The sequence below is a fragment of the Populus nigra genome, chromosome 16 (genome assembly GCF_951802175.1).
Source record: "Populus nigra chromosome 16, ddPopNigr1.1, whole genome shotgun sequence".
Taxonomy (NCBI): Eukaryota; Viridiplantae; Streptophyta; class Magnoliopsida; order Malpighiales; family Salicaceae; genus Populus; species Populus nigra.
This window is the reverse complement of record NC_084867.1, coordinates 13,594,586-13,617,962: the sequence shown is the minus strand read 5'-3', so window position 1 is coordinate 13,617,962 and position 23,377 is coordinate 13,594,586. Positions and strand designations below refer to the sequence as shown.

At 35.5% G+C, this 23,377-nt stretch overlaps 4 protein-coding genes and 1 pseudogene across 6 annotated transcripts; 2 read left to right on the top strand and 3 right to left on the bottom strand.

The window, feature by feature from the left end:
- Positions 1–924: 924 nt before the first annotated feature.
- LOC133675887 (protein YLS7) lies at positions 925–5,920 on the top strand. Of its 3 annotated transcripts, none has more exons than XR_009835526.1 (5): positions 925–1,179; positions 1,484–2,365; positions 3,600–3,878; positions 4,226–5,126; positions 5,573–5,920. XR_009835526.1 is itself a non-coding variant. In XM_062097426.1 (4 exons), the coding sequence occupies exons 2-4, from the start codon at positions 1,783–1,785 to the stop codon at positions 5,029–5,031; spliced, it is 1,668 nt and encodes a 555-aa protein (XP_061953410.1). In that variant the 5' UTR covers positions 928–1,179; positions 1,484–1,782; the 3' UTR covers positions 5,032–5,372. The 3 variants fall into 3 exon arrangements, 1 of the variants encoding a protein (XP_061953410.1); XR_009835525.1 differs by having other exon boundaries at positions 928–1,179; positions 3,600–3,874; positions 4,222–5,126; XM_062097426.1 differs by lacking the exon at positions 5,573–5,920 and having other exon boundaries at positions 928–1,179; positions 3,600–3,874; positions 4,222–5,372.
- Positions 5,921–6,531: 611 nt separating this feature from the next.
- Positions 6,532–8,203, bottom strand: LOC133675889 (zinc finger A20 and AN1 domain-containing stress-associated protein 12-like; annotated as a pseudogene).
- Positions 8,204–9,210: 1,007 nt separating this feature from the next.
- Positions 9,211–15,585, top strand: LOC133676267 (65-kDa microtubule-associated protein 3). Its single transcript, XM_062097916.1, has 13 exons — positions 9,211–9,481; positions 10,915–11,002; positions 11,154–11,360; positions 11,801–12,043; positions 12,139–12,348; positions 12,435–12,590; positions 12,694–12,853; positions 12,938–13,089; positions 13,180–13,267; positions 13,584–13,657; positions 13,744–13,818; positions 13,973–14,264; positions 14,787–15,585. The coding sequence occupies exons 2-13, from the start codon at positions 10,931–10,933 to the stop codon at positions 15,248–15,250; spliced, it is 2,193 nt and encodes a 730-aa protein (XP_061953900.1). The 5' UTR covers positions 9,211–9,481; positions 10,915–10,930; the 3' UTR covers positions 15,251–15,585.
- Positions 15,586–18,225: 2,640 nt separating this feature from the next.
- On the bottom strand, positions 18,226–19,081 carry LOC133675582 (uncharacterized). Its single transcript, XM_062097006.1, has one exon. The coding sequence runs from the start codon at positions 18,900–18,902 to the stop codon at positions 18,504–18,506; it is 399 nt and encodes a 132-aa protein (XP_061952990.1). The 5' UTR covers positions 18,903–19,081; the 3' UTR covers positions 18,226–18,503.
- A 1,322-nt stretch (positions 19,082–20,403) lies between these two features.
- Positions 20,404–22,307, bottom strand: LOC133675117 (probable rRNA-processing protein EBP2 homolog). Its single transcript, XM_062096395.1, has 2 exons — positions 22,152–22,307; positions 20,404–21,541 (listed from the first exon to the last, which is right to left on the bottom strand). Exon 2 carries the CDS (start codon positions 21,530–21,532, stop codon positions 20,630–20,632), a length of 903 nt encoding a protein of 300 aa, XP_061952379.1. The 5' UTR covers positions 21,533–21,541; positions 22,152–22,307; the 3' UTR covers positions 20,404–20,629.
- Between the last annotated feature and the right edge of the window lie 1,070 nt (positions 22,308–23,377).

Below are 23,377 nucleotides of genomic sequence, written 5' to 3'. Positions count from 1 at the left end.
CCCATTCCTTGGTGTATGAGATTGAATAGTCGTTTAGGTGCCGTGTGGGTCCCACTCTTGAAAACCACGCCGCACGTATTCTCAGGGCCAGCTTGCGCCACCACACCAACCTCGACGAGGGATGTTTTTTCAATTTTTATCTTTTTCTTCGAACTCTCCCCTTTTTTTAACTTCTTACCACGCAGTAAAACCTGGATGGGTGCTTTGCCTGACATGAAAAGACAAATTGCTTGAAGCAAATCACCTACCTTTACAATGCCTTTTTGGCCATCACAGAAGAGGGAAAGAAAGTGCATATTTTGCCAGGAGTTGAGCATAAACAGTAGATTAACGGCGGGGAAGGGGATGTCAGGAACAGTGTTCTGTAAATTCAATTTAGGATCCCTAATTAGGTCAAAAACTAGGCGGAATTGTGACTTCAGGTAAATACAGAGCGGACAAGATTGCCATGAGAATGGAAGCTTTCGATACGACCACTTAGTTAATTGAATCTAGGTCAAATTAAAGCTGTCATCGACCTAATAAAGTGGCTGGATCTAGGGCTTATTTATTACTTTAGCGTTAAAAGAAGAGAAGATACATTTTCATATGGATTAGAGAGAGTTACTTGAATTTGCATTTGCAACACATTTACAGCCATAAAAGATCATTCACATTCCATTATTACACGTCAAAACTATGAAAATTTGGTCAGGTTTGGAGAGCCTGGCAGGGCCGAGCTCCTTTTCTTTTAAAATAAATTTCTCATCTGTTTTTAGATATTTTTTTTTAAAGTGTGCTCGTCTTGAAAATAAATTAAATTATTATTTTTTTGTATTTTTTTGTATGATTTTAATATAATGATATAAAAAAATATATTTTTTAAAAAATTACACAACACAGTATCAATCAAACCTGGAAACCTACAAATACCAAAATAATAAATAAATAAATAAGGACACCAAAGTTGTCAAACAAGATGGATTGTTTTTCCGGATTCGCCGCACATTCCTTCCTTCCTCCCTTCTTTCCTTCTTAAAATCAGAGTCCTTCAATAATTAGAACTCCATTTCTCTCCTGATCCAATAACTATTCAATTCCTCTTTATAATAATAAACACAGACACAGAGACACAGAGACACGGAGTAAAGGTCTATCCATATTCTTTGGCAAGAAAATCTGAGAGTTCTTGAATTCCAGGTCTTGTTTAAATCCATCTAAGATACATTAAATTTTGGAGGTTGTTTTGATTTAAAAGGTCTTGTTTTGGATATAAATTAAAGAACCCAGAAGTTGAATTTTGAAGGATTTTCTTTCTTTATCTGGAATTTGTGAGTTCTTGTTAAATGTTTTTGATTTCTATATATGAAATCAGATTCTGTTTTTGTTAATTATCAAGAAAAGAAGGCCTTTTTTAATGTTTTATTGTTTGTTTATTAAATGGAATGGTGAGATGTTATTTGTTGGTTCATTAAATGCTGTATTTGCTTTGCATGTTTTGCAGGTTGCTGAATTGTTGAAGGTTGAAGCAGAGAGCAGTTTTTTTGTCTAAATTTGGAATCAAGATTCAATTTTTGGAAGGTTTTGGTTTGTGGGTCATTTTTATAGAGTAGATTTCAGCTTTAGAAGTCCAAATTTTAGGTAGTTTTAGTTGCTTTAGCTTAAGATTTCACATGCTAAATTGTTTCCATTTTACAGTTCAATTTTTATGAGTGGATTCCAGTTATGGGAATCAGATATTAGTTAGTTCCTCTGGAGTTTGATGACCTACATGATTCATATTTGCTGAAAAGAGGTAGATTCATGTGGAAAGCCATGAACTTGGCTTCTTCACCAAAAGGGACTAATCCTGCTATGGCTGCGTTTCCACGGTCACTTTCTTCAATGGCAGCCTCAGTGGGAGGCCTTGCATTATTCTTGGTTATTGCTTCTTTGCTTTTGGTTTCATACCCTATAGGTTCCACTGTTCGTGGATACTTTTATGGGATAGATAGCTCCAGACAAGTGGATTTACTCATTTTTGAAGGCAATCAGAGTTCGATTGATCTGCACCATGATAGTAATTTAGATGTGGTTGATGAGGATTCTTCACTCGGGTTAGATTTAAAAGGGCCCATTAGTTTAGATGGTGTTAATAATAACAGTGTAAATGTCATTGATAGTCAATCTGAGTTTAATTTACAAGAATCCACTACTGGTACAAGAAAAGAAGGGCAGACCAACCCTAAGGGTGGTTCAGTTACTTTAAGTGTCAAACAAATTGATGCAGATAAAGGATCAGAAGAGAATAGCTCAGATGCTGCTTCTGCAGATTCTAAATCAGGGGCCAAGTCAGATATATCTGCTGTGCCCAGTAATGCATCCAAAACTGGTTCAGATGATTCAGGTATTTTTTTCTGTTAATTTTTTTTATGGATTTATTGCGTATCTTACAGTAGTGGTATTTAATCCTTTTCTTTTTCTGGAGCTTCTTATAAATTTGTGTTGTGGTTTTGGTTTGTGGATTTTCTTCGCATACATGTTTGAGTTTCTGTATGGTAACTTGCTTTTGTATTTGGGATTATTTAACTGCCCTAGGAAGTCTACAACTGTTAATTTATTGATTTACCAATTGTTAATTCATTGGTGATAGAGTTACTTTGTCAAATGTCAAAGTGGTTTACTTTTCTGAAAAAGGAAATTCTTGAAAATCCAGCTCACCTGCATTATTTATTAAATAAAGGATAAAAAATATTTAATTTTTGTAGATGGGAGAAATGTGCAAGTTTTTGTTATTAATGCATTTGACTGCATCACTTTGTTGGTGCTTAATCGGAAAATGAATTCTTTTCGATTTGTATTGTTTGATGTTTTGAGGTACTTAGCTAGTATTTTCTGCTAATCGTCAGAAATGGTACTTGTCCTCAGAAAAAAAAAGGTGTCGTTTGCTACTTTGAAGAGTAAGAAACACGATCTTTCCATATTAATTACAGTTTAAAGCCATGACCTGGAGGCTTAATTTTGTTGGGCTCTTTGTGATAAGCAAGGTGGTCGCCATAGGTCATGTCCTGGCTTCAAACCCAGGATGTGGGGAATAGATTAAGGGGGGGTGAGAGCTATTTCTGTTGTGTAGGCATTATCCTGTATACAGAAAGTACAGTACCAGCCTCTTTGAGGAATAAAAATAAGTTATTTCTGCACGCGATCTTCACAGATGGATTTGACACATCTCTCTCTCTCTCTGATGTGTCTTCTCAAAGTCCACAAAATATGTTTTGAACGATAAAAACTATTGTTTCTCTTATGACAACACTCTTTTGGTAGTCTGGTCTAGTTATATGTAAAGAACAAAACAGGGTAAATTCAGTGTTTGCGTTACATTATAAGCACACTATCAAGTCTGGTACATTATAAGCACGCTATGAAGTTAATTTAATGTATTTGCTTGCAAGAACTATAGGGTTTTGATTGAATAGAAGGAATGGTATAGCTTTGTTTTCCCCAACAGAGAATGCTTGTATCAAGAGTTTTCTGAAATTTGTTAGTATAGAAATGTTTGATTTATGAATTAGTTCTTTTGTTTCCTCTCTATCTCTTCAGTTTTTGAGATTATAATTTCCATTACATTGTCTAACATGCAGGCTGTGATTTGGACCAAGGAAGTTGGTTTTACGATTCCCTGGGACCATTATACACAAACAACACATGCCCTGTCCTGACACAGATGCAGAATTGCCAGGGAAATGGAAGGCCTGACAAGGAATATGAGAATTGGCGGTGGAAACCTTCCCAGTGTGACCTCCCACGATTCAATGCCAAGAAGTTTCTGGAATTGATGAGAGGGAAAACAATAGCTTTCATTGGTGACTCTGTTGCTCGAAACCAGATGGAATCGATGTTGTGCCTTCTCTGGCAGGCAAGTATATGTGCTTTCCATTATGAATACAGTGACCGCATTCTGGGCCTTGACAATTTGCTCTTCACAGCTCATCATATCTTGATTTAGGGAAATTTATTTCTGTAACTGATAGCTTCTATTGAAGTATTCATTTAAGTTATTCTGGCAAGCATGGGGCATGCTTTCCCTAGGGTTTCACCACTCAAGCTCTTTTCATTTACTTAAATGTTGTGATAAATTGACATCCTTCTTGAAATGTTGTGGTCTCGCAAAAAATGAAATGTTTGGTTATGTCACAATTGTGATTATTAGTTTCACTGTTTTGGGAGATGTTCTTACAGGAACAATTTCTGATATATTTTCAGGTAGAAGCTCCTAAAAACCGAGGGAACAAAAAAATGCAACGATATTTCTTTAGGTCAACATCTACCATGGTTGTCCGAATATGGTCCTCTTGGCTTGTTCACCAAACATCAGAATCTATTGACTTCGCTCCAAAGGGTGTTGTCAAACTCCACCTTGATGCCCCGGATGAGCATTTCATGGAATTCATCCCAAATTTTGATGTGATTGTTCTCTCCTCTGGACACTGGTTTGCCAAGCAGTCAGTCTATGTCCTCAACAATGAAATTGTAGGAGGACAGTTGTGGTGGCCAGACAGATCTCGTCCAATGAAGATTAACAACGTTGAAGCATTTGGGATATCTGTTGAGACAATTCTCACATCCATTGCCACACATCCAAATTTTACTGGGCTAACTATTCTCCGCACATATTCACCTGACCATTACGAGGGCGGGGCATGGAATACTGGTGGATCATGCACTGGGAAGGAAAAGCCTCTTGCACCAGGGGAATTAGTGGAAAATGGCTTTACTGAAATAATGCATAAGAAACAGATAACAGGTTTTGATCGAGCAATTAATAAGGCGACCAATAAATCAAAGTTGAAGCTGATGGATATCACTGAATCCTTTGGCTATCGCCATGATGGACATCCAGGTCCATACCGAAGCCCTGACCCTAATAAACTCACAAAACGCGGTCCACATGGAAAGCCACCTCCGCAGGATTGCTTGCACTGGTGCATGCCTGGCCCAGTTGATACCTGGAATGAACTTGTGCTTGAAATCATTAGAAGAGATTTTGAAGCCAGCCAAGACCCTTCAATATGAGGTTGTTATGTTTCCATTTCCAAGCAGCCTACAGACATGCACCTAGTGTAATGGTCGTAGAGAAGCCTACACACCTATACTTAGTAATTGAGAAGGTAACTTGATTTATTATTTTAGAGTCAAGATAGTCTAGTCCTTCGGTTAAAATTTTTTTGTCACAGTCACGGTGTTACCTGTTGCTAGTAGTACTACTGATGGAGGATTGGTTGGAGTTGATGTATTGTAAGGCCTCCATTCTTTTGTATAATTAGCAAGATCACGTTAATCTACGTGTAGTGACATTGATAGCTATTTGTTTAACATTACCATGATAAATAAAATTAGCAAATTTTTTATTCTCATGTCTGCACCATTCGCTGTTCAAGTTGTTTCACTATCTGTATCTTTCTATTGAATGTTATGCTTCACCTTTCATTGAGTTCCTTTGCCCTTTTACTGCTTTAGTGCTGATTGACATTGCATTCATACTGTGTCAGTTCAAATCTATCATTAGCTTTATGGATGCAACTATTTGAAACTTTTAGCTGTGATCTTTGTGCAGACAGTTGTCTCTTGAGTATAAAAAGCAGAAGCAATGCAGTTTGAACTGAATCCAGCTCCCCTTCTGCGGATGATAAACATTAGTCAGCCTTCCATATCATTGTATAGAGAGCAGATGCAGTGCATTTGGATTGGACAAAAGGAGATCCAAATGCCAAGTTTATAAGTTAGCCCCGGTGGCATGAATCACGAAAGAGGAGTTAAATAGCAGGTTTCTTCATTGTTTCATTTTTTAAGGATTTTGCCCGTTTATAGGATTTTGAGTGAATAATAATTTAGTACTTGTGTGTTTAATGATGTCATAACTTGGTGCTCTGATTAAAGAAATCACAACTTAATCCCTTCTGTAGTCCCTCTCTCCTTTAAATCAACAAAATTAATTTACAATCTTGTGTCACAACTTAAAGAAATATAGCAATATGATATCGATGAGCTTCTAGTGATCTATAGATTTGATTACACCCAATGCAAAAGGAGGCCAAAGTTAGTTCCTAGTCCTTGGCAACACTGCTCATTAAAGTCATGGATTTTGAATTTAAGAGAGGAATTAGAATTGTTGAGATGGGAACTTGCGAATTTACATGAAGAATTTAGAAACATAAGATTTTACAAAGCATAAAACTCTCTATCTTCAATGTAAGACTCGGCGAGGGACTCAATCGGCTAATGGCTAAGCAATGCTTGTTCCAAATCCTACAAATGTACACGATAAACAGTATTTATATGGCATTCTAACTGTGAATAATTCTCATATGATTTAATATAAAATTATAAGATAAAAGATTTCAAGTTTGAATTATTATATTAAGTTTAATCTAATGCAAATGCTAAAAAAAAAAAACTTTGGATGATGTAGATACTTATTTTTTGATTTTTTTATGGTACAAGCGCGGTAAATAACTGGTCAAAACAAATTTTTTTTTATCAAATTCATATATAAATATGTATAGACTACAAAGATTAAATGAAGATAGAAACTTCAAATACTACATCAGATTCTAGTATGAAGCTTATCGCCTGCTACGAGTGGGTTTTGCTTAGCCAAATTTTGTCGATCGCAAGTCTTGAAATCAAAGGTGCAAGAGTGCTCCTTGGCATATCGATGAACCCCACAGAAAGTTTTCCCACAGCGGCACTTGAACCCCATCAAACCAACTTTCTTGTTGCAGCATTCACATCTATTTCTCAGCACAGTTGAAGTGGATGCAGTAGTAGAGGCTGTTGAAGCTGTTTCATTTGAAACAACAGCTTGGTTCTTATCACCAGATGACGGGTGATGACAAGTTCAGAGAGCTTGTTGGCAGTCTTAGCTATCACCTCTTCTTTGGGATAATCTTTGTAACACTTTGAACATAGATTTTTGTTCTCAGGAGACCCAAAGAAGGCACAGCCCTTGGCGCACAGCGTACGAGTCAAATTGTCTTGTGAATCCATCAATTCTTTCTTGATGATTAGATGATGCGCACGTACAGCTTGAGGATGAATACAGAGATATTTTATTTCTTGCTATATGGCCTTCGAATTGCGTTACATGTGTGTGTGTAGAGAGAGAAAGGTAAGATATTTGAATTATTACATAATATGATCCCTTTCGGATTTGGATTAGGTGTTAATTACGAGGCAATATGTAGCAAGTATCCTTTTGGGATGAGGTTACCTAGAGTAAGTTTACTTATCATACGAGATCAATGCTACTGATACTATTCTCTTTAGCTCAACAAGTTCTGGTAATCGAGATGATGTCTGTTAATCTCTTGTGTTCCATAAGAGCAAACGATTACCTCCCATACAATCCATATGAAATCAGGTGGCTGGAAAGGCCAATTTTGGTTGGGATAAATAACGACATTCGAATAGCTGTGGCGGCGGCGGCGGCGGTATTGGAAGTAAGTTCGCTCTAGAAAAAGGGGGTTTGTTGACAAGGGAATGCCATGATTTGAATATGCATTTGAATCAAAGTAGGGACTCAACAGGAAGACTAACCAGCATGTCCTCTATGATATCACCTGGAATGTTTTGTTGTCTGCTTGGATGTTGCTGATCTGACCTGTTCATAGCTGCCTCTGCTCGTGATTTTCCACCAGGGTTTGTCTGTGTATCCTTGATCATGTTTAGGCTCAAGGCCTGTTCTAACATGTTAATCTTTCAAGACGTGTTATTAAAAAGAGCAGCAGTTCGGCCTGTTTTATTAGGCTATATTTATATGCTTTAAAAAAAGCATATAAAAACTATGGTACATATGCTTTTTCAAGCGAAATACAGTTTAAAACACAGACATTACCGCTTAGACAAACATGAAATAATTAGTCTCTTGTTCTATTGTGGTTCGGTTCTCTGTAAGAGACACTTGAAATCCTCCATAGTCTCTGAATTCATGCCTACATAATTTTCTTAGTTAAACTCCAAATAAATGAAGAACAAAAGCAGCGCCATCACAGCATCAGAACTCAAGAATTTGAAGCAGAGTAGAGGTAGATGAGCAGATTGCATAACAAATCCGGCCACAGTGGGGGAAACCAAGAATATTGCAGCATTTTCAAGATAGCAGCAGAAGTCTTGCTCTCAGGACTTGCAAAATTGGGGGATAGTTAGTGATTTATACATATCTTTACACAACTTTCAAAAATAATTTTTGAATGCTTGCAGCTATCCCAATTCCCAAAATTCAATTTATGTTATTTTTATACTGATAAAGAGAAAACAAAAAAAAGGATAAACAATGTTCAAACTTCCAATTTTGTACTTGCAACATCAAAGTAATCCACATGACATCAATTAAGAAAGTTTAAGATTTAACTATTTAGTAAGTGGTCTAGTAATAAAAACTTGAGATTAAAAGATTTGTTTCTCTTACAGTTTCAGGTTTGAGCCGTGTGGTTGCTAATATAATGACCATTGAAGTTTTACATTATCGTTAATTTCAGGGGCTATGAGATTAGTTGAGATATACACAAACTGGTCCGAACATTCATGTTAATAAAAAAAAATACCTTAAAATTTAAAAGGTGTTTGTATGAAAAATCACAAAAGATTTAGTATCAAAATCTCAATATCCAAAATTGTTAATCAAGGAATTGGGTTACTAATTATGGGTGGGTATATATATATATATATATTATTTGATTATTATTTTAAAATAACAAAGATGAGATAGTTGAAATAAAAAAAGATATATGTTTGAAATAATAAAAATTTATTTTAAAATTGTTTTAAAAATAAATTTGATAAGAGAGATATATCTTGGTATCTTTTCTATATTTAAATGATAAAAAATTATTTTAAAAATAAATTTATTATTTTATGTTTAAATTTTTTGTCCTAAAAAGCTAACAAACGCAACATTAGAATGGAAAGGATTTTGATAATCGAAACTCCATGGCACTCGACAAATCGCTACTGTCCAATTCAAATCACTGGACCCACTGTCCTACCTCATGCTGACATGTTATTTTCCTATTGGCGCACATAAACACCACACTTTAAGCCCACCGTACATCCCAAAACTCCACAGTCCACACCTCTTTCTCCAATCCTCCCATTAAAAACAACCAACGGTGTAGATTCTGTAAAAGTGTTGATCATCCAACAAATTTGAAATTCAAATTGATCTGATGAAATCATTAAAAACAAAAACACAAAAAAAAAAAATCCTTAAAAAAAAAAAACGCTCTCTCTTTTATTTCAACGGTTCTTTTTTGTTTTCTTGAACGTCTCTCTCTCTCTCTCTCTCCTGGATTTTCAAAACCTTATATTTCTCGCTCTCTTTTTTTTAAACAGCATTTGAAATTTTCTCAGGCAAATCAAAACTAAAACAAGCAAACACTCACATTTTCTCGGGAAAATCAAACGACGGAAGAAGATTTCTGTTTGTACGAATCATTATAAACAAAAGCACTGGTTTGTTGTTCAGGTTTGTGCTCAGATCTCTCTTTCTCTACTTTGGGTTTTTGTTTTGTTGATTTTCTATTTGGTTACTGAGAAAATTAAGGAAATGTGAACTGAGAATTTGAACTAAATATTGTATCACATTTCATTTTTTTTCTTTTGGATTTATTTTTGGAAACTTTGAGATTCTCTTTACTTTTCCCGGATTTTCTCGGGAATCAAAAGGACGGTTATGTTTATATTTTTCTTACATTTTTTTTTGTCGAGCTGGAATCGATTTATTTTTAACAGGAAAAAAAATAGAATCAGCGTGGTAATTACCGTTTCTTGTAGCTTTTTAGGTTTAATTAGGTTATAGAGTAACTGAGATTTTTCTCGTTTTTTCACTTTTTTTAGTAATTCTATGTTTGACTGCTGAGAAAATGTAAATCATGAAATTTTGAGGTGAGGTTCAGTTATTTGTTAGAACTTTAAGTAGATAAAATCTGATCTAAAAGGGGTTTGAAATTTCGATGGATTTTTTAAGCAACCATCCAAACTATTGGTTTTAGATTTTTTCCAGCTGTTATTTCATGTCATTTTCTTTGGAAATGACTAATTTTATCGACAATTTTAAAAAATTAACGTGTTAATCATGCACAGTTTAGGGCTTTGATTAGGATTTTTAAGTAACTGAAGCTGTTTTATAGAAATTATGATGGGTTTGATTAATTTTTTTCTTTTTTAAAACAAATATTATTTATAGTTTGAGATTAGGTTTCTCTTTAGGAGAATCCATGGAAATTTTGAGATGCTAGTATGGTAATTAGCTTGATTTTTTATTGCTTTCCATTTAACGCTGTAATCTGATTTACACTGATAATTAAATTACATGCCATGTATGTAAACTACTTTTAAGTTTCTAGATTGGTGTTGAAGTGGATAATTGTTTTTGGTATTAAAAGTGGATAACATTAATGACTGTAGATTGAGATCTCTTTTAAGAAATCTTGAGGATTAAGAAAGAATGACATTTTTCACTGTCTATTAAAAGAAGTGGTGGAAGAATGGATTGTGTTTCAAATTTTGAATCCCACATGGTCTCCTTCCCTTTCTCTAACAGAAGTGCTAAACATATTAAGAATACACTTGAACCATAGGATCGTGATTTTAAAGCGGGACCCAATTGTGGGCCCACTAATCTAATGGCCCATGTGTGTTCTTTAAGTTTTTTTTCTTGATATTTAGCATTGCTCTTTTCTTTATCTTATCAAATATCCTCTGCATTGTTTAGTTCAATTCATTTAATAACAGTCTAGCATTTTAAATCAAGAGCAGTTCAGTATGTATGATGTATCTTGACATGTTGATTTATGGTGCTAAATGGTGATGATCTATGATTTCTGCTCCCCCCACTGCCGCCCGTATGTTATTATGCATATGCCTAAACATTTTTTTTTCTCACTCTTTTTTTGACAGACACAAGTTAATTAATATGTCTATTGTCCAGAGCGACCCACTTCTGCAAGTGGAAACAACTTGCGGCACCCTTTTATATGAATTACAGGTTTATTTTTTCTTTAAGATAAAAAGAAAGTTTATACACAATCTTCCTTTCTAGGAGGTTGCATCTTTCATTTCTTTTCTGGTGTTTTTTTCTTGTGGGCTTAGCTGTAGAATCTGAACCCATTATTTTTCCTGTTCCAAATGAAAATAAGATAATTTGGAATGAAGTAGGGGAAACAGATACTGATAGGGATAAAATGCTGCTTGAGCTCGAACAAGAGTGTCTTGAAGTATACAGAAGGAAGGTGGATCAGGCGAACCGGAGCAGAGCTCAACTACGACAGGCTATAGCTGACTCTGAAGCAGAACTGGCTGCCATCTGTTCTGCAATGGGGGAGCGACCAGTTCATATCCGGCAGGTTAGGTTTAAGAATACCCTCTCTTTTCTGTTTCTTTATGACTAACTTGATTTAATTTAGCTTAAACTTCTATAAGTTGTCTGATGGATTATGAAAATGGAAAACAGAGTCGGGATCGTATGTAATAGTCATTAGAAAATTTAATTTGCATCATTGTGCAGCTGCTAGTGACCGTAATCTATCTAATGGTGACAGTTGTGTAACAAAAATTTTTGTTGTACAATATGAGCAAAGTTGGAGCTGAGTTTGATAGTTAGTAATGTAATAAGTTCGAATAACATTTTATTATAACCTGCCCTTTCATTAATAAGTCAGAAAAGGTTGAAATTCTCAGAATAACTTGTTGACTAGTTTTTTAAACTGTGCACCACAAAGGCATAGTCTGGTGCATAAACTAAATATGATTTTAATCTTACTTTTTCCCTTACTAATATGATCAGGCTGATCAAAATATTGGAAGCTTGAAGGAAGAGCTTCGAAAAACTATTCCGCAACTTGAGGAGATGAGGAAAAGGAAATTGGACCGAAGAAAGCAGTTCCATGAGGTTCTAGAGGGAATACAGAAGATCTCAAGTGAGATCTATGGATCGGCTGATCATAATGTGTTTGTTGATGAAGCTGACCTCTCCTTGAAAAAGCTGGAAGAGTTGCACAGACAGCTGCATGAACTTGAGAAAGAAAAGGTTTGATTATTTTTCTTCACTCTTCATCATCCAACTTCTTTCATTTACTTCTTGTCATTAGTCTTTACTTACTGATTCATCATTTCTCTTTGCAGAGTGATCGCATGAAGCAGGTCCAGCAGCATCTAGATACTTTGAATGCACTTTGCTTAGTGCTTGGTATGGACTTCAAGCACACAGTTAGTGAGGTTCATCCAAGTTTTGGTGATTCTGGAGGATTGAGGGACATAAGTAATCTGACAATTCAGCATTTGGCTACTACAATTCATAAATTGCGCGAGGTTAAAATACAGAGAATGCAAAAGGTGACAACTGGCTTAAATTTTAGTCAATATTTGATCCTTAACATGTTATTTCAAATTGACCATGTAGTGCCTTTGTGTCATTGTAGCTCCAAGATCTTGCAACTACAATGTTGGAGCTATGGAATTTGATGGATACCCCTATCGAGGAACAACAAGAATTTCAAAATGTTACATGCAATATAGCTGCTTCAGAGCATGAAATAACAGAACCAAACACTCTTTCTGTGGAGTTTATAAAATATGTGAGTTACAGATGTTTCATATTTTGATGCTTGTTTTAGTTTTCTGTCTAGTCTTTTGGTTTGTTGTTTTGCAAAGATTCTCAGAGAATATTATAATATACAGGTTGAGGCAGAAGTTTCTCGTTTGGAAGAGTTGAAGTCAAGCAAGATGAAGGAGCTTGTTCTGAAAAAGAGGTCGGAACTGGAGGAGATCTGCAGAAAAATGCATATGATTCCAGAAACGGATGCTGCAGTAGAATATGCCGTTGAAGCCATAGAATCTGGTAAATTTTTTATGATGAGTATATTAAATGCTACTCGTGCCTCTACCATTTCACTGAATGCTTTTTTGATCCATGCTGTGGCAGGAAACATGGACCCTGAGAGTATACTTGAGCAGATTGAGGTTCAAATTGCTAATGTTAAGGAGGAATCTTTTAGCAGGAAAGAAATACTTGAAAAGGTTGAGAAATGGTTGACTGCATGTGAAGAGGAGAGTTGGCTTGAGGAGTATAACAGGGTTAAGTGTCTATGTCATCCCTTTGTAACTATTCTTCATCAATTGTTGATTTTCTTTCTTGTTTGTTACTTACATTTTGTGACTGTACAGGATGACAATCGATACAATGCTGGGAGAGGTGCTCATCTGACTCTCAAGCGTGCTGAGAAAGCTCGCAATTTGGTTAATAAAATGCCAGGTACAGGCTTTTTCTGTGGTCAGCAAAATGAGCATATGTGCAGAATCAAATTGCACAACATAGATCGCTTGCCTTTTAGTTATTGGGCATGATATAGATAGCTGCATATTATATTTCATCATAATTTGTTTACCCTGGACAACTTTATTTTGCTTCATGTGAACCTTTTCTAGTCCAGCGTTTTATTCCGATGATTGATTTTGTTTGATCACTCAGAGACCATTTCTCCATCCTGCAGTATGCGCTTGTTGTTGTTGTACATTTCAATAGCCTGCCTCTCATCTTATAATAAGTTTCTTTTTCCATTTGGGGGCAGGTATGGTGGAGGCTTTGGCTTCCAAAACCATGGCATGGGAAAGTGAGAGAGGCACTGAATTCTTATATGATGGTGTAAGTCCAGTATTTGTTTCTTAAGGTAACTCAATATTGTGTCTTTATTAAGACTTAACTGTTTGCTGTTAACTACACATGTCCAGATCCGCCTTCTTTCTATGCTTGAAGAGTACACCATATTACGCCAGGAGAAAGAGGAAGAAAGACGGAGGCAGCGGGTATAGATTTGTCAATTCTCAGTCTGTCTAGTAAAAAAGACTCCATTACACTACTCAGTCATTCATGAATCTGTGATCATGGGTTTTTTCTAGATGTCTTTCATACAGGAGATATGCTTATTCTGATATTTTTGTGGTGGTTAATCTATTATAGGATCAGAAGAAACTGCAGGGACAGCTGATAGCTGAGCAAGAGGCCCTTTATGGGTCGAAGCCAAGCCCTTCAAAGCCCCAGAGTGTGAAAAAAGCTTCTAGAGTATCAACGGGAGGTGCAACCAACAGAAGACTTTCCCTTGGAGGAGCAGTGCTTCAGACTCCTAGACCTGATTTACCTCACTATAGCAAAGCTACACCACATTCACGTCCTGGCAATAAAGTTGATAGAATGCATCAAAATGATCATTCAAAACCCCACCAGGATGATGGCTTTGCTGGTTTATCTGCTGGTGAGTTATTTTAAAATGCAAAGGTTATAGATTACTAAGGAGTTCGTAGCCATAACCTCTATTCTAAATATTTTTCTTTCATTTCCCCCTTTTCTGTTTTCTGTTGAAGATGATATAATTGAAACTGAGCAATAACAGCTCGCCACTTTTCCTTGGTCTGGGAAGATTATCAACTGATTCTTCACTATTTTCATGTTGTTGACAATGAAGTATGTCCTGTCTTAGAGTATTTCTGTTGACTCTATAAGATGATGTTTGCATAACAGAGCACCAGCAGCCTTTATACTCCACCTGTTATATTCCCTTCAAACACAACCTCAAATCTTATCAGAGTTTTTATTTATATATTCATTTTCTTTTTGTGGTACAAGTGTCTGGACCATTGATGGTCCAGGAAAAAGACAGGTGGTAAGGATTGAATGTTCGGTATGATTGCTTAAGCAACCAATGTTCATGCTTACTTGGCAAATTTGAATCTCTCTTTCAATCTCTTTTTTTCATTTTCTTTTTACTATTTTGCAGGGAGGAGAGGGTTGGATATTGCTGGTCTTCCCATGAAGAAACACTCATTTGGTGCTGTAAACGGTCGTGAACCTCAATCACCAATGCTGCGGCAACCTTTCTCGCCTATTTCTTCCACTGTTTCATCAAAATCCAACATGTTAGAAGAAGCAATGACACACGATGACACATCTAAGAAGACACTTCCAATAAATGATCTGTCCTTTAAAACTCCCTCAAAGACAAATACTGTTGTAGATGAAGAGAATTGGACTCCAAAGGCAATGCTAATTCCCGTGCCTACAACGCCTTCAACAGTATCAGTACCCATGCAGACAGCCATGACCCCAGCTCCCCCACCAGTTCCATTTGTAGTTAATCCAGTTGAAATTCCTGAAGAGATAGAGTACTCATTTGAGGAAAGAAGAGCAGGATTCATTCTTCCCAACTCACATATAAAATCAATCATACAACTACAAGTCTGATATTCTCAAACCATGGGTGAGCTTGAATTTATGTTTCGTGGTCATTGCCTGTTGATCTAATTGATTTTACTTTCTCTATTTTGTTTCATCTTTTTCCAGGACAAGTTCTTGGTTAAAGTCAATTGTAATTGGCTTTTTGATAGTGTATATAGTCTACGAGCATTGAAACGTGGACTACGTTGTTAAAATTGTTACCTCATCATCAGTGTTAGCTTCTCTTGATTTTACAGACATCTCTTTTATGTTGAGAAAGGGTCAAGACAGTGATTTTCTTTCCCTGGATTGTTACTTGATATACTGGTATTTGTTAGGTAATACAGTATACAGTTCTTTTCTATGCTATTTTTAGTAGGGCAACAAATACAAGGATGTTATTTCTCAAATTTTTCACTATGCTAATTTGCAAAAACAAAGAAAACTCTTTCCTTTTCCCACTAGCTACCCTGTTACAGAGTATGTCCTGTCCTTTTTCTTCTTCCCTTTGAACCTCTACAGTGCAAGGAGAAGATTCTCAGGGTAAGGAGATGGGTCCTAGGAGGAAGGTTCTTATGTTCGAGTCTATTATAAATTCATACACAAGACATTTTGCATGCATCTACATTGGTCTTGTTTATGGCATATTTGCTCATTTGTTTGTCAAAATTAATTCTTTCCAATTAAGTATTAAATAAATTATAATATTTAGTGTCTGTTCGCATGCACGAAGGTCAACCGCTTGATTAGCCATGTTTATTTATTAGATTAACTAAGAAATCATGTATGACTATGATGTCTTGAGACATGAATGATGGAAGGACAAAATTATTTGACATAGGAAATTGAGAGTGGTCCAAAACAAGCAGGCAATACTTTTTAAGCATGTCGGTTTAGAGTGGGATTAACAGTAGATCATGAGAAATAAAGGGGCAATTAATTAGGATTTTGTATAGTCAAAGTTTTAATTTTAAATGAAAAGACAGAGGAAGATGTCAGTAGCTGGAAAATTGGCATTGCCTCCAAGCTTTCCTTTACAGCTTCAAAATTATTTTTTTGAGCTTTAAATAATTACAATCTCTGCCATTTATTATTAAGATCATTCTTATTAAATTCCCAAGACGGACGTGAAATCTTTTATTAACCAAGATTTATACTTTGAATTTTGCAATTAAAATATCTGATTATTAATTAAATTCAATAATATTTCAATTAAAAACCACTAATATTAATATATATCTTTTTTAGTTACTTTATAATCTCAATTTGAAAAGTATTTTAAACCAAATATATTAAATTATTTTTTATTTAATTTTAATTGTAACTACAATTTTAATCAAGTATATATTATTCAACCTCAAGTCAAAATATTTTTTATAATCATAATAGCTAATATAATACAACCACACTCAAAGTCCATGATAGCTTCAAGATTGCACCCAGATAACAGACCTAAGTGGAGGTGGTACAAATACTGGGGTCAAGAAGAAAAGGGGGAAGGCCTAGAAAGTGTGCCCCTGATGGAACCTTAAATACAGCATTGTCACCAAAGCCAATGTCATCTTTAATTCTGCTTATCGAAGACTATTCTGCATGGAAACGTGGTAGAGGACGGCCATGGAGTTAGTCAAGAAGCAACATAATTATGAATATGAGAGCACAGGTTAAAAGAACAAAAAATATCAGTTCTAGTTATTTTTGTTATAAATTTTGAATCTTTGAAGGTTTAGTTTTAGTTACTGTTAATTGTTATGTTTTTTTTTTTTGAATGTTTTAATGTTATACTGTTACATTTAGGAATCATGAATTCATGATATTTTGTTAAATCATTTGAGTTGGTTATAGCTGATGGTGTGCTTTTTGATGTTTATAATGTTTTTATTCATGGTTGGTTGTGTTTGTGTAGTGAATCTGAAATGGGTCTTGGTTTATCAATAGTCTAAAAATTACATATACATTCGGGTTAGGTCGGTATCTATTCATTTTAAATTAAATATATATTCGGGTTATATTAATATCCATTGATTTTGAATTAAATTATCATCCCTATTCATACCACAGTGCAATTGTCTCGGTCCAAACCACAAGAGGTGTCATGTGTTTCAACCTCCTGATCTCATGGACATCTCAGAGGTATAAAGCTTTGATCATGCGTCTATAAACCAGTTTAGATCATGCATTTATCAACCTATGATCATTGCAGTCATAATGTCTAGGGAACCGGACATGTTCCATTGGAGTATTTTCAAGATAAGCACGAAATTTTAGTATTGTAAAGGGAACCGGACACAATCTTGATTGAGACTTCTTCAAAATAAAATCTCGATAAAGACCACAGATCCAAATAAAAACAAGATTTTTTTAAAAAGGGGGGTTAGGTCATAAATCCTTGTCGAAGAAAACTATATTGACTTTGCCTTCTACATATAGTGGTGTGGTGTGATGTAACTTTATTTGGAATTGCATAATCTAAAGTATTATTATCGCTTGAAGTTCTTGGTAGGTTCTCTAGCCATGCACTTGCCTCTTTGTCTGTGGATAGTGTTGAGTAGGCGAATGATCTCTTCCACAGGGCAAAAAAAAAAAAGAACACAAATGAAAATTGCATCTCGTGCTACTTTTCTTTTTACCCTTTGTCAACACTTTATTTATCCATGTGAGAGGATAATCCAAGCTAAATCAGGCTTTCAATTATTAAAAATGATTCAAAGTCTTCATGCTTAAACAAAGATACCCGTTCTACTGTGCCCTTTGGGCTCCAATTGTGCCCTTTCCATGGCTTAATCCACCTTTTCAATGCCTGTTTAGCCCTTGTCCATGCTCAAGAGAATCGCAGTCGAGCTTTCTGTTGTTTATTTGATAATTCTAAAGGGTTGAACCAGCGATCCGTGGGTTGGCGTGACGAATCATTAGCCAAGGCCTTAAACTGCCCGGACCGACTCTGACATCTACGAAAATCACTGGAGTTTGCTGACTGTTTTCATAAGTGGCTCACACGTAAATGCTAAAGAAGAAATCTAAAACTTTATGTACTAAACTACTGTCCAAAACATAGGAAGGTAGTAAAGAAAGTGCAATGGAACAGTAGTTTTTTCTGAACAGTGAGTTTTTGTAATATTGCTTTCAAACAGTACAATCAAAGATCTTCTCAGTGAGTTGTGTCATCGTTATTCGATTATGTACAGCACTGGAAAGATGATGACCATAACAACCTCTAGCAGTGTCACGTTTCTAAGTTATGGGCCAACCATTAAGAAACTCCTATCAAGCTATTTCTAGGCTAAACATGATGCCTTGATGATTCTGTCCTCCATCCATGATTGATTTTGTTGATAAATTCTTCAGATCTTCTCCTCAGCTCATCATCTTCATCTCCATATCCATCTTCTCCATCGTCTTCGTCACCGTCGCCGGTGGGTTCTTCCTGGGTGATTGACACATTCCTGTCATCAATTGATATCTCGTTTCCATCAAGTGAAGAAGGCTTGGCCAGGATATCTTCTTTCACCTTTGTGTGTGTGTTGATGACCATTGACCTCGGAATTTCCCTTTCTTGATCAAAGTTGAAGACAGGTTTTGAGCCCACGAGGATCATGACAATGATCAAATTGCAAAAGCAGAAGATCACAAAAGAATTGGAAGCAGCCTGAGTGATCAATTCTAGTGTAGACTCAAACATGGTTCTGAAAACTAGGGAGAAATCAAAGTATATGGAGTCAACAAAAACCTGGAGGGAGAAATTCTCCTGTTGTCGGGAGGAAAAGAGCCACGCCCTTTTAGAGCCCTGTATTGATATGTTAAAAAGAGTTCAGACGAAGCTTTTTGTAGCAAAAGTTAGGGCTACAAATATAATGGGAAATGAAATATTATATGCTTTTATTTATTCAGTAATGTATCAGTGTATTCTGGGAAGCTTCTTGCCAACGAGTATGTGGGCCTTCTCTTTACCAAACAAGAACAGCACATGGATGATGGAGCCATTGATCAGCTTCTCATGCACTCTAATGTCACCCTATTGACATCACCAGACTTAAATTGTGTTTTTCCCTTTTATTTTTTATTTTTGAGTGTCAGTTTCTCTTTTCAAATTATTTTTCATTAAAAAAACATTAAATTTATGTTGTTTTTAACAGTTTTATTGCACCGTTTGGGAACGCGGCTGCGGCCGCGTTTCCAAAATATTTGAAATTTTTTTGTATTTTTTTTTGCTAAAATTTAATATGGTTTGTATGTTTTGAATCGTTTTGATGTGCTGATGTCAAAAATGATTTTTAAAAAATAAAAAAATATCGTTGGCATGTATTTTGACACGAAAAGTTATTTGAAAAGCACCCGCAGCCACACTGCCAAACACGCTCTATGTCTCTCGCATGATGTTCTAATGTTAAAAATCTAAAAAATAATTATTTTGATGAATGATGATAATTCACAATGGTGCCCATGCACATTTAGGTGGAGGATTTAATTCTATTAATTATTGGCCATTGACAAGGAGCAGTACTTTTGATGACACGATATGACGCTACTAATAAATAGAGTGAAAAGAAACTTTACCAGTCACACCTCAGCTTATTGGATGAGGCAAAATCAAACAGCTGTGAATTTTAGGTGGAAAAATGTTTGCTCATTTGTTTGAAAAATCTGCCTAAAAATGGGGCTCAAGGAGGAAAAGTTAATACGTGTAGCAACTGCACCCACAGTCTAGACTCATCGAACTGTTAACACTTCTCACCGACAACAACAGTAGCAACACAAGAACTGAGAAAAATGCTAGCAGCTAATAATTATGAAGCTAAAGAGACCTGGGATTTCTTAGGGTTGACTTGTTAAAACACGTTGTGAGTATGTGCATTAATCAAGGATGCTGGTACAGAGAATTATTGAAAATGATTCATGATTGCTCACCAACTGCAGTTGATTTTCATTGGATACAGAAAAAAAAAAAAGGAACAAGGTGAGATGTATTGTGATGGATGGGATGAAAACGATAAAAGGTTAACTGCCAAGGAAGCAGGCCTTGATTGTTTTCACATGAAACAGACGCCAAATTTCAGTGAAAGTAGCATGCCCAAACTGGATAATGAAAGAGGAATTATGTGAAGCTGCAACGCAGGATAGGCAGGAACAGTGTAAGACTAGATGAAATTCAAGGGCTTGAATGTAATGTAATGACGAATCGATTGAGATAGAATGATAATAGAAAATCATGATTCCATACCGGGATCTGGACAGAATCGCCATAGACATTGTAAAGGAAATTAGTACTTCAATCAAACAAGCTTAAAGATTACACGAATTAGAGGGAAAAAAGGGATAAGCTCAAAACCCTATTACAAGCCCTTCCAGAAACAATTGCAAAGAGTTGTAGCTGTAGTCTTTAGCAAAGCAAAATCAAACAACAGTTTATCACCTCTTCGTTTTCTTATTTCCAGCAGCACTGCCTTTCTTGAAGCCTCTAAAATTATCAGTGGTGTCAGCAGTGTTCTGCTTCTTTAAACCTTTCCTCCCTCCAAATCCAAATTTGGAATCCCTTGATTCCCTCTTGAATTTTTTCTTTTCTGGTCCGTTTTTCCCCTTCTTCCAAGGTTGTCTCCCCTTCCCTCCAGACCGATCTCCTGGAGACACCCCTGGCCTCTTCTTGTTCGACCTTTCAAACACTTTTCCATCTTCAAAGGGCATATCCAACTCACCATCCTTGTCGCCTCCAGCAAACCCACTTTGTTTCCTCTGTTTTCTCCAGTTCTTAACAGTTTCTATCGCTGCCTTTTTCTGTGCATTTCTCTCTTTCTGCTTCTGGGCCTGAACCTCTTTAGCTAGTTTCTTAGACTCTCTAGCTTTCCTTCTCTCCTCAGCCTCCTCAATGCTTCTCTTCTCTGCCAAAAGCCGGCCCTTCACTTTCTCCATATGAGTATCCGACTTCGCCATCTCAGCATAATAATCAGGAGGCCTGAGAAAAGGAATCCCCATCGACTCCAGCTTAGCATATGCCTGCCTTGTTCCCTCTAAGGCTTGTGTGTAAAAAGCAAGCTCTCTAGTCAGGTCATCATTCACATCCACCTCTTGCTCTTGATTGAAGTCAATCACAAGTTTGTGGATCCATCCAACATTCTCTGGCCAACTAATATCTTGAAGCTTGTCAGCAAGACCATCTCTATTGAATATAGCATTTTTCGATGGTTCAGGCAACTTCACATCTTCATCCTCCGATTCTGACTCAGATCCAGACAATTTTTCATCAAGATTTTCCATTTCATCATCTGTTATCAGCTCCTCATCAGACAGGGTCGATTGTTCCTTGTTTACCACCATTATACAAACCTATCACAATCCAAAACCGAATTACAATTAATAAGCACACCAATTTCTACTCATGCATGAAAATAGCAGATATTACGCATGGATATCAATACATAAACTCAAAATTAAGCTAAAAAAGGTACCAAAGAATAACATAGTGACAAGTTCTCCTCAATCAAATTGGATTCAGATACTTCTACACAGTAAATTGGAGCTGGTATACAACCCCGGATAAAGCAAACCACCAAAAAACACAAAACTCAGATTGGCTCAACAAATCAAGATTAGATAATCCAATTTAAATACTTAACCACCAAGAAAAACCCTTAATTTATGCAATAAAATTCGCACTAAATTGATAGCAAGACCATCAAACAAATACAGAAATAGCCTAAAATCAACAAACTCTAATGACCCAATCCAAAATTCTTCAAACCCAGATGCTATTTTAGCAGAAAGTTTATAACTTTCAACAAAAGCAAGCTAAAACACTACTTAAAGCGAAAAATCGAAGATGCAGAAAACGGAACCATTAACTATACAAAAGCAAGCTGTTTTGATATAAGAAAAAAAAAGGTATCGTGAAAGAAACTAAGAAGGTTAGGTTTAGAGAGAAGGAGAAACAATTTACCTTGTTCGAGAGCGAGGGAAGTTGAGATTCGTTGAGAAGAAGATTGTATTGGAGAAACTGCAACCTAATAGAGTAGCAAGAAGAAGCCTGAGTAAAACCCTAAACCCTAATTTGACAGGGCATACCTGGGCGTTAGCCCAAACCATGTACGATTTAATGGGCCCAGGATGAGCCTTACATGTGGTCTTGAAATTTTTGGTCACGAGGTGTTGTGTTGTTTTAGAAAGTAGTTGATATTAGGGTGATTAAATTAATTAAACTATCTATAATATTTATAATAACCGACTTGAAATTAATTAAAACTAAAAGTTTTATTGAATTTTCTGGATAATTTTAATTATAAACTAAAACCTCATTAAATCAAAGTTCAATAAAAAAAATAACCCAACGAAACACACTTTAATTTAAATTAAATTTATTTGATTTTAACAAATTTAAAATCAAACCGAGATTAAAGTTTTTATTTAGTTTAATTTTTTTTAAAAAAATTAAATCTTTTGGTCCATCCCTACTTGATATTTTCAGGCTTTTTTCTAATTATAATCTTTCAATCCAAAATATTTTTATGATAAATTCTATGGTATAAAACTTTTATTTAGCAATGAAATGCTGAGTTTAAGCACTTTTAGCCCCTAAATTATTGATTTAAAGCTTTTTTTCTCATGGGATGGCTATTGGGGGATGTTAATTGTGCAACGGCAGTAGGTTACATGTTTTTAATTATATTAATTGTATTTAGTTGTGTTTTAAAAATATATTTATTTTAAAAAATATTAAATTGATATTTTTTTAATAATTTTAATATATTAATAAAAAAATAAATAATAAATAATTCATTGGCAAGTCAAATCACCTTTAAAAATTGTTAAGCAACGTAATTCCAAACACGCTTACTGAGATATATTATTCCACCAAATTTATTTAAAAACTACGTCGTTCCAGTAAAAAAAATTTTAAAACTATAAACACCTTTTCTTTTGCAGGACTTTTGTCGGCTGGAATGCCTTCCCTTCCAAGTGGGCAGATAAAAAACAAGGGGCGGGCGCCGCGCCCATGATCGCATGGATATCATCATGCATTACTGGGCCGCCCACAGTATAAGGAAGTGTTTCGGTTCCTAAAAAATTTAAAATTTATTTTTGTTAAAATTTAATATTATTTATATATTTTAAATCGTTTTAATGTGATAATATCAAAAATAATTTTTAAAAAATAAAAAAATATCA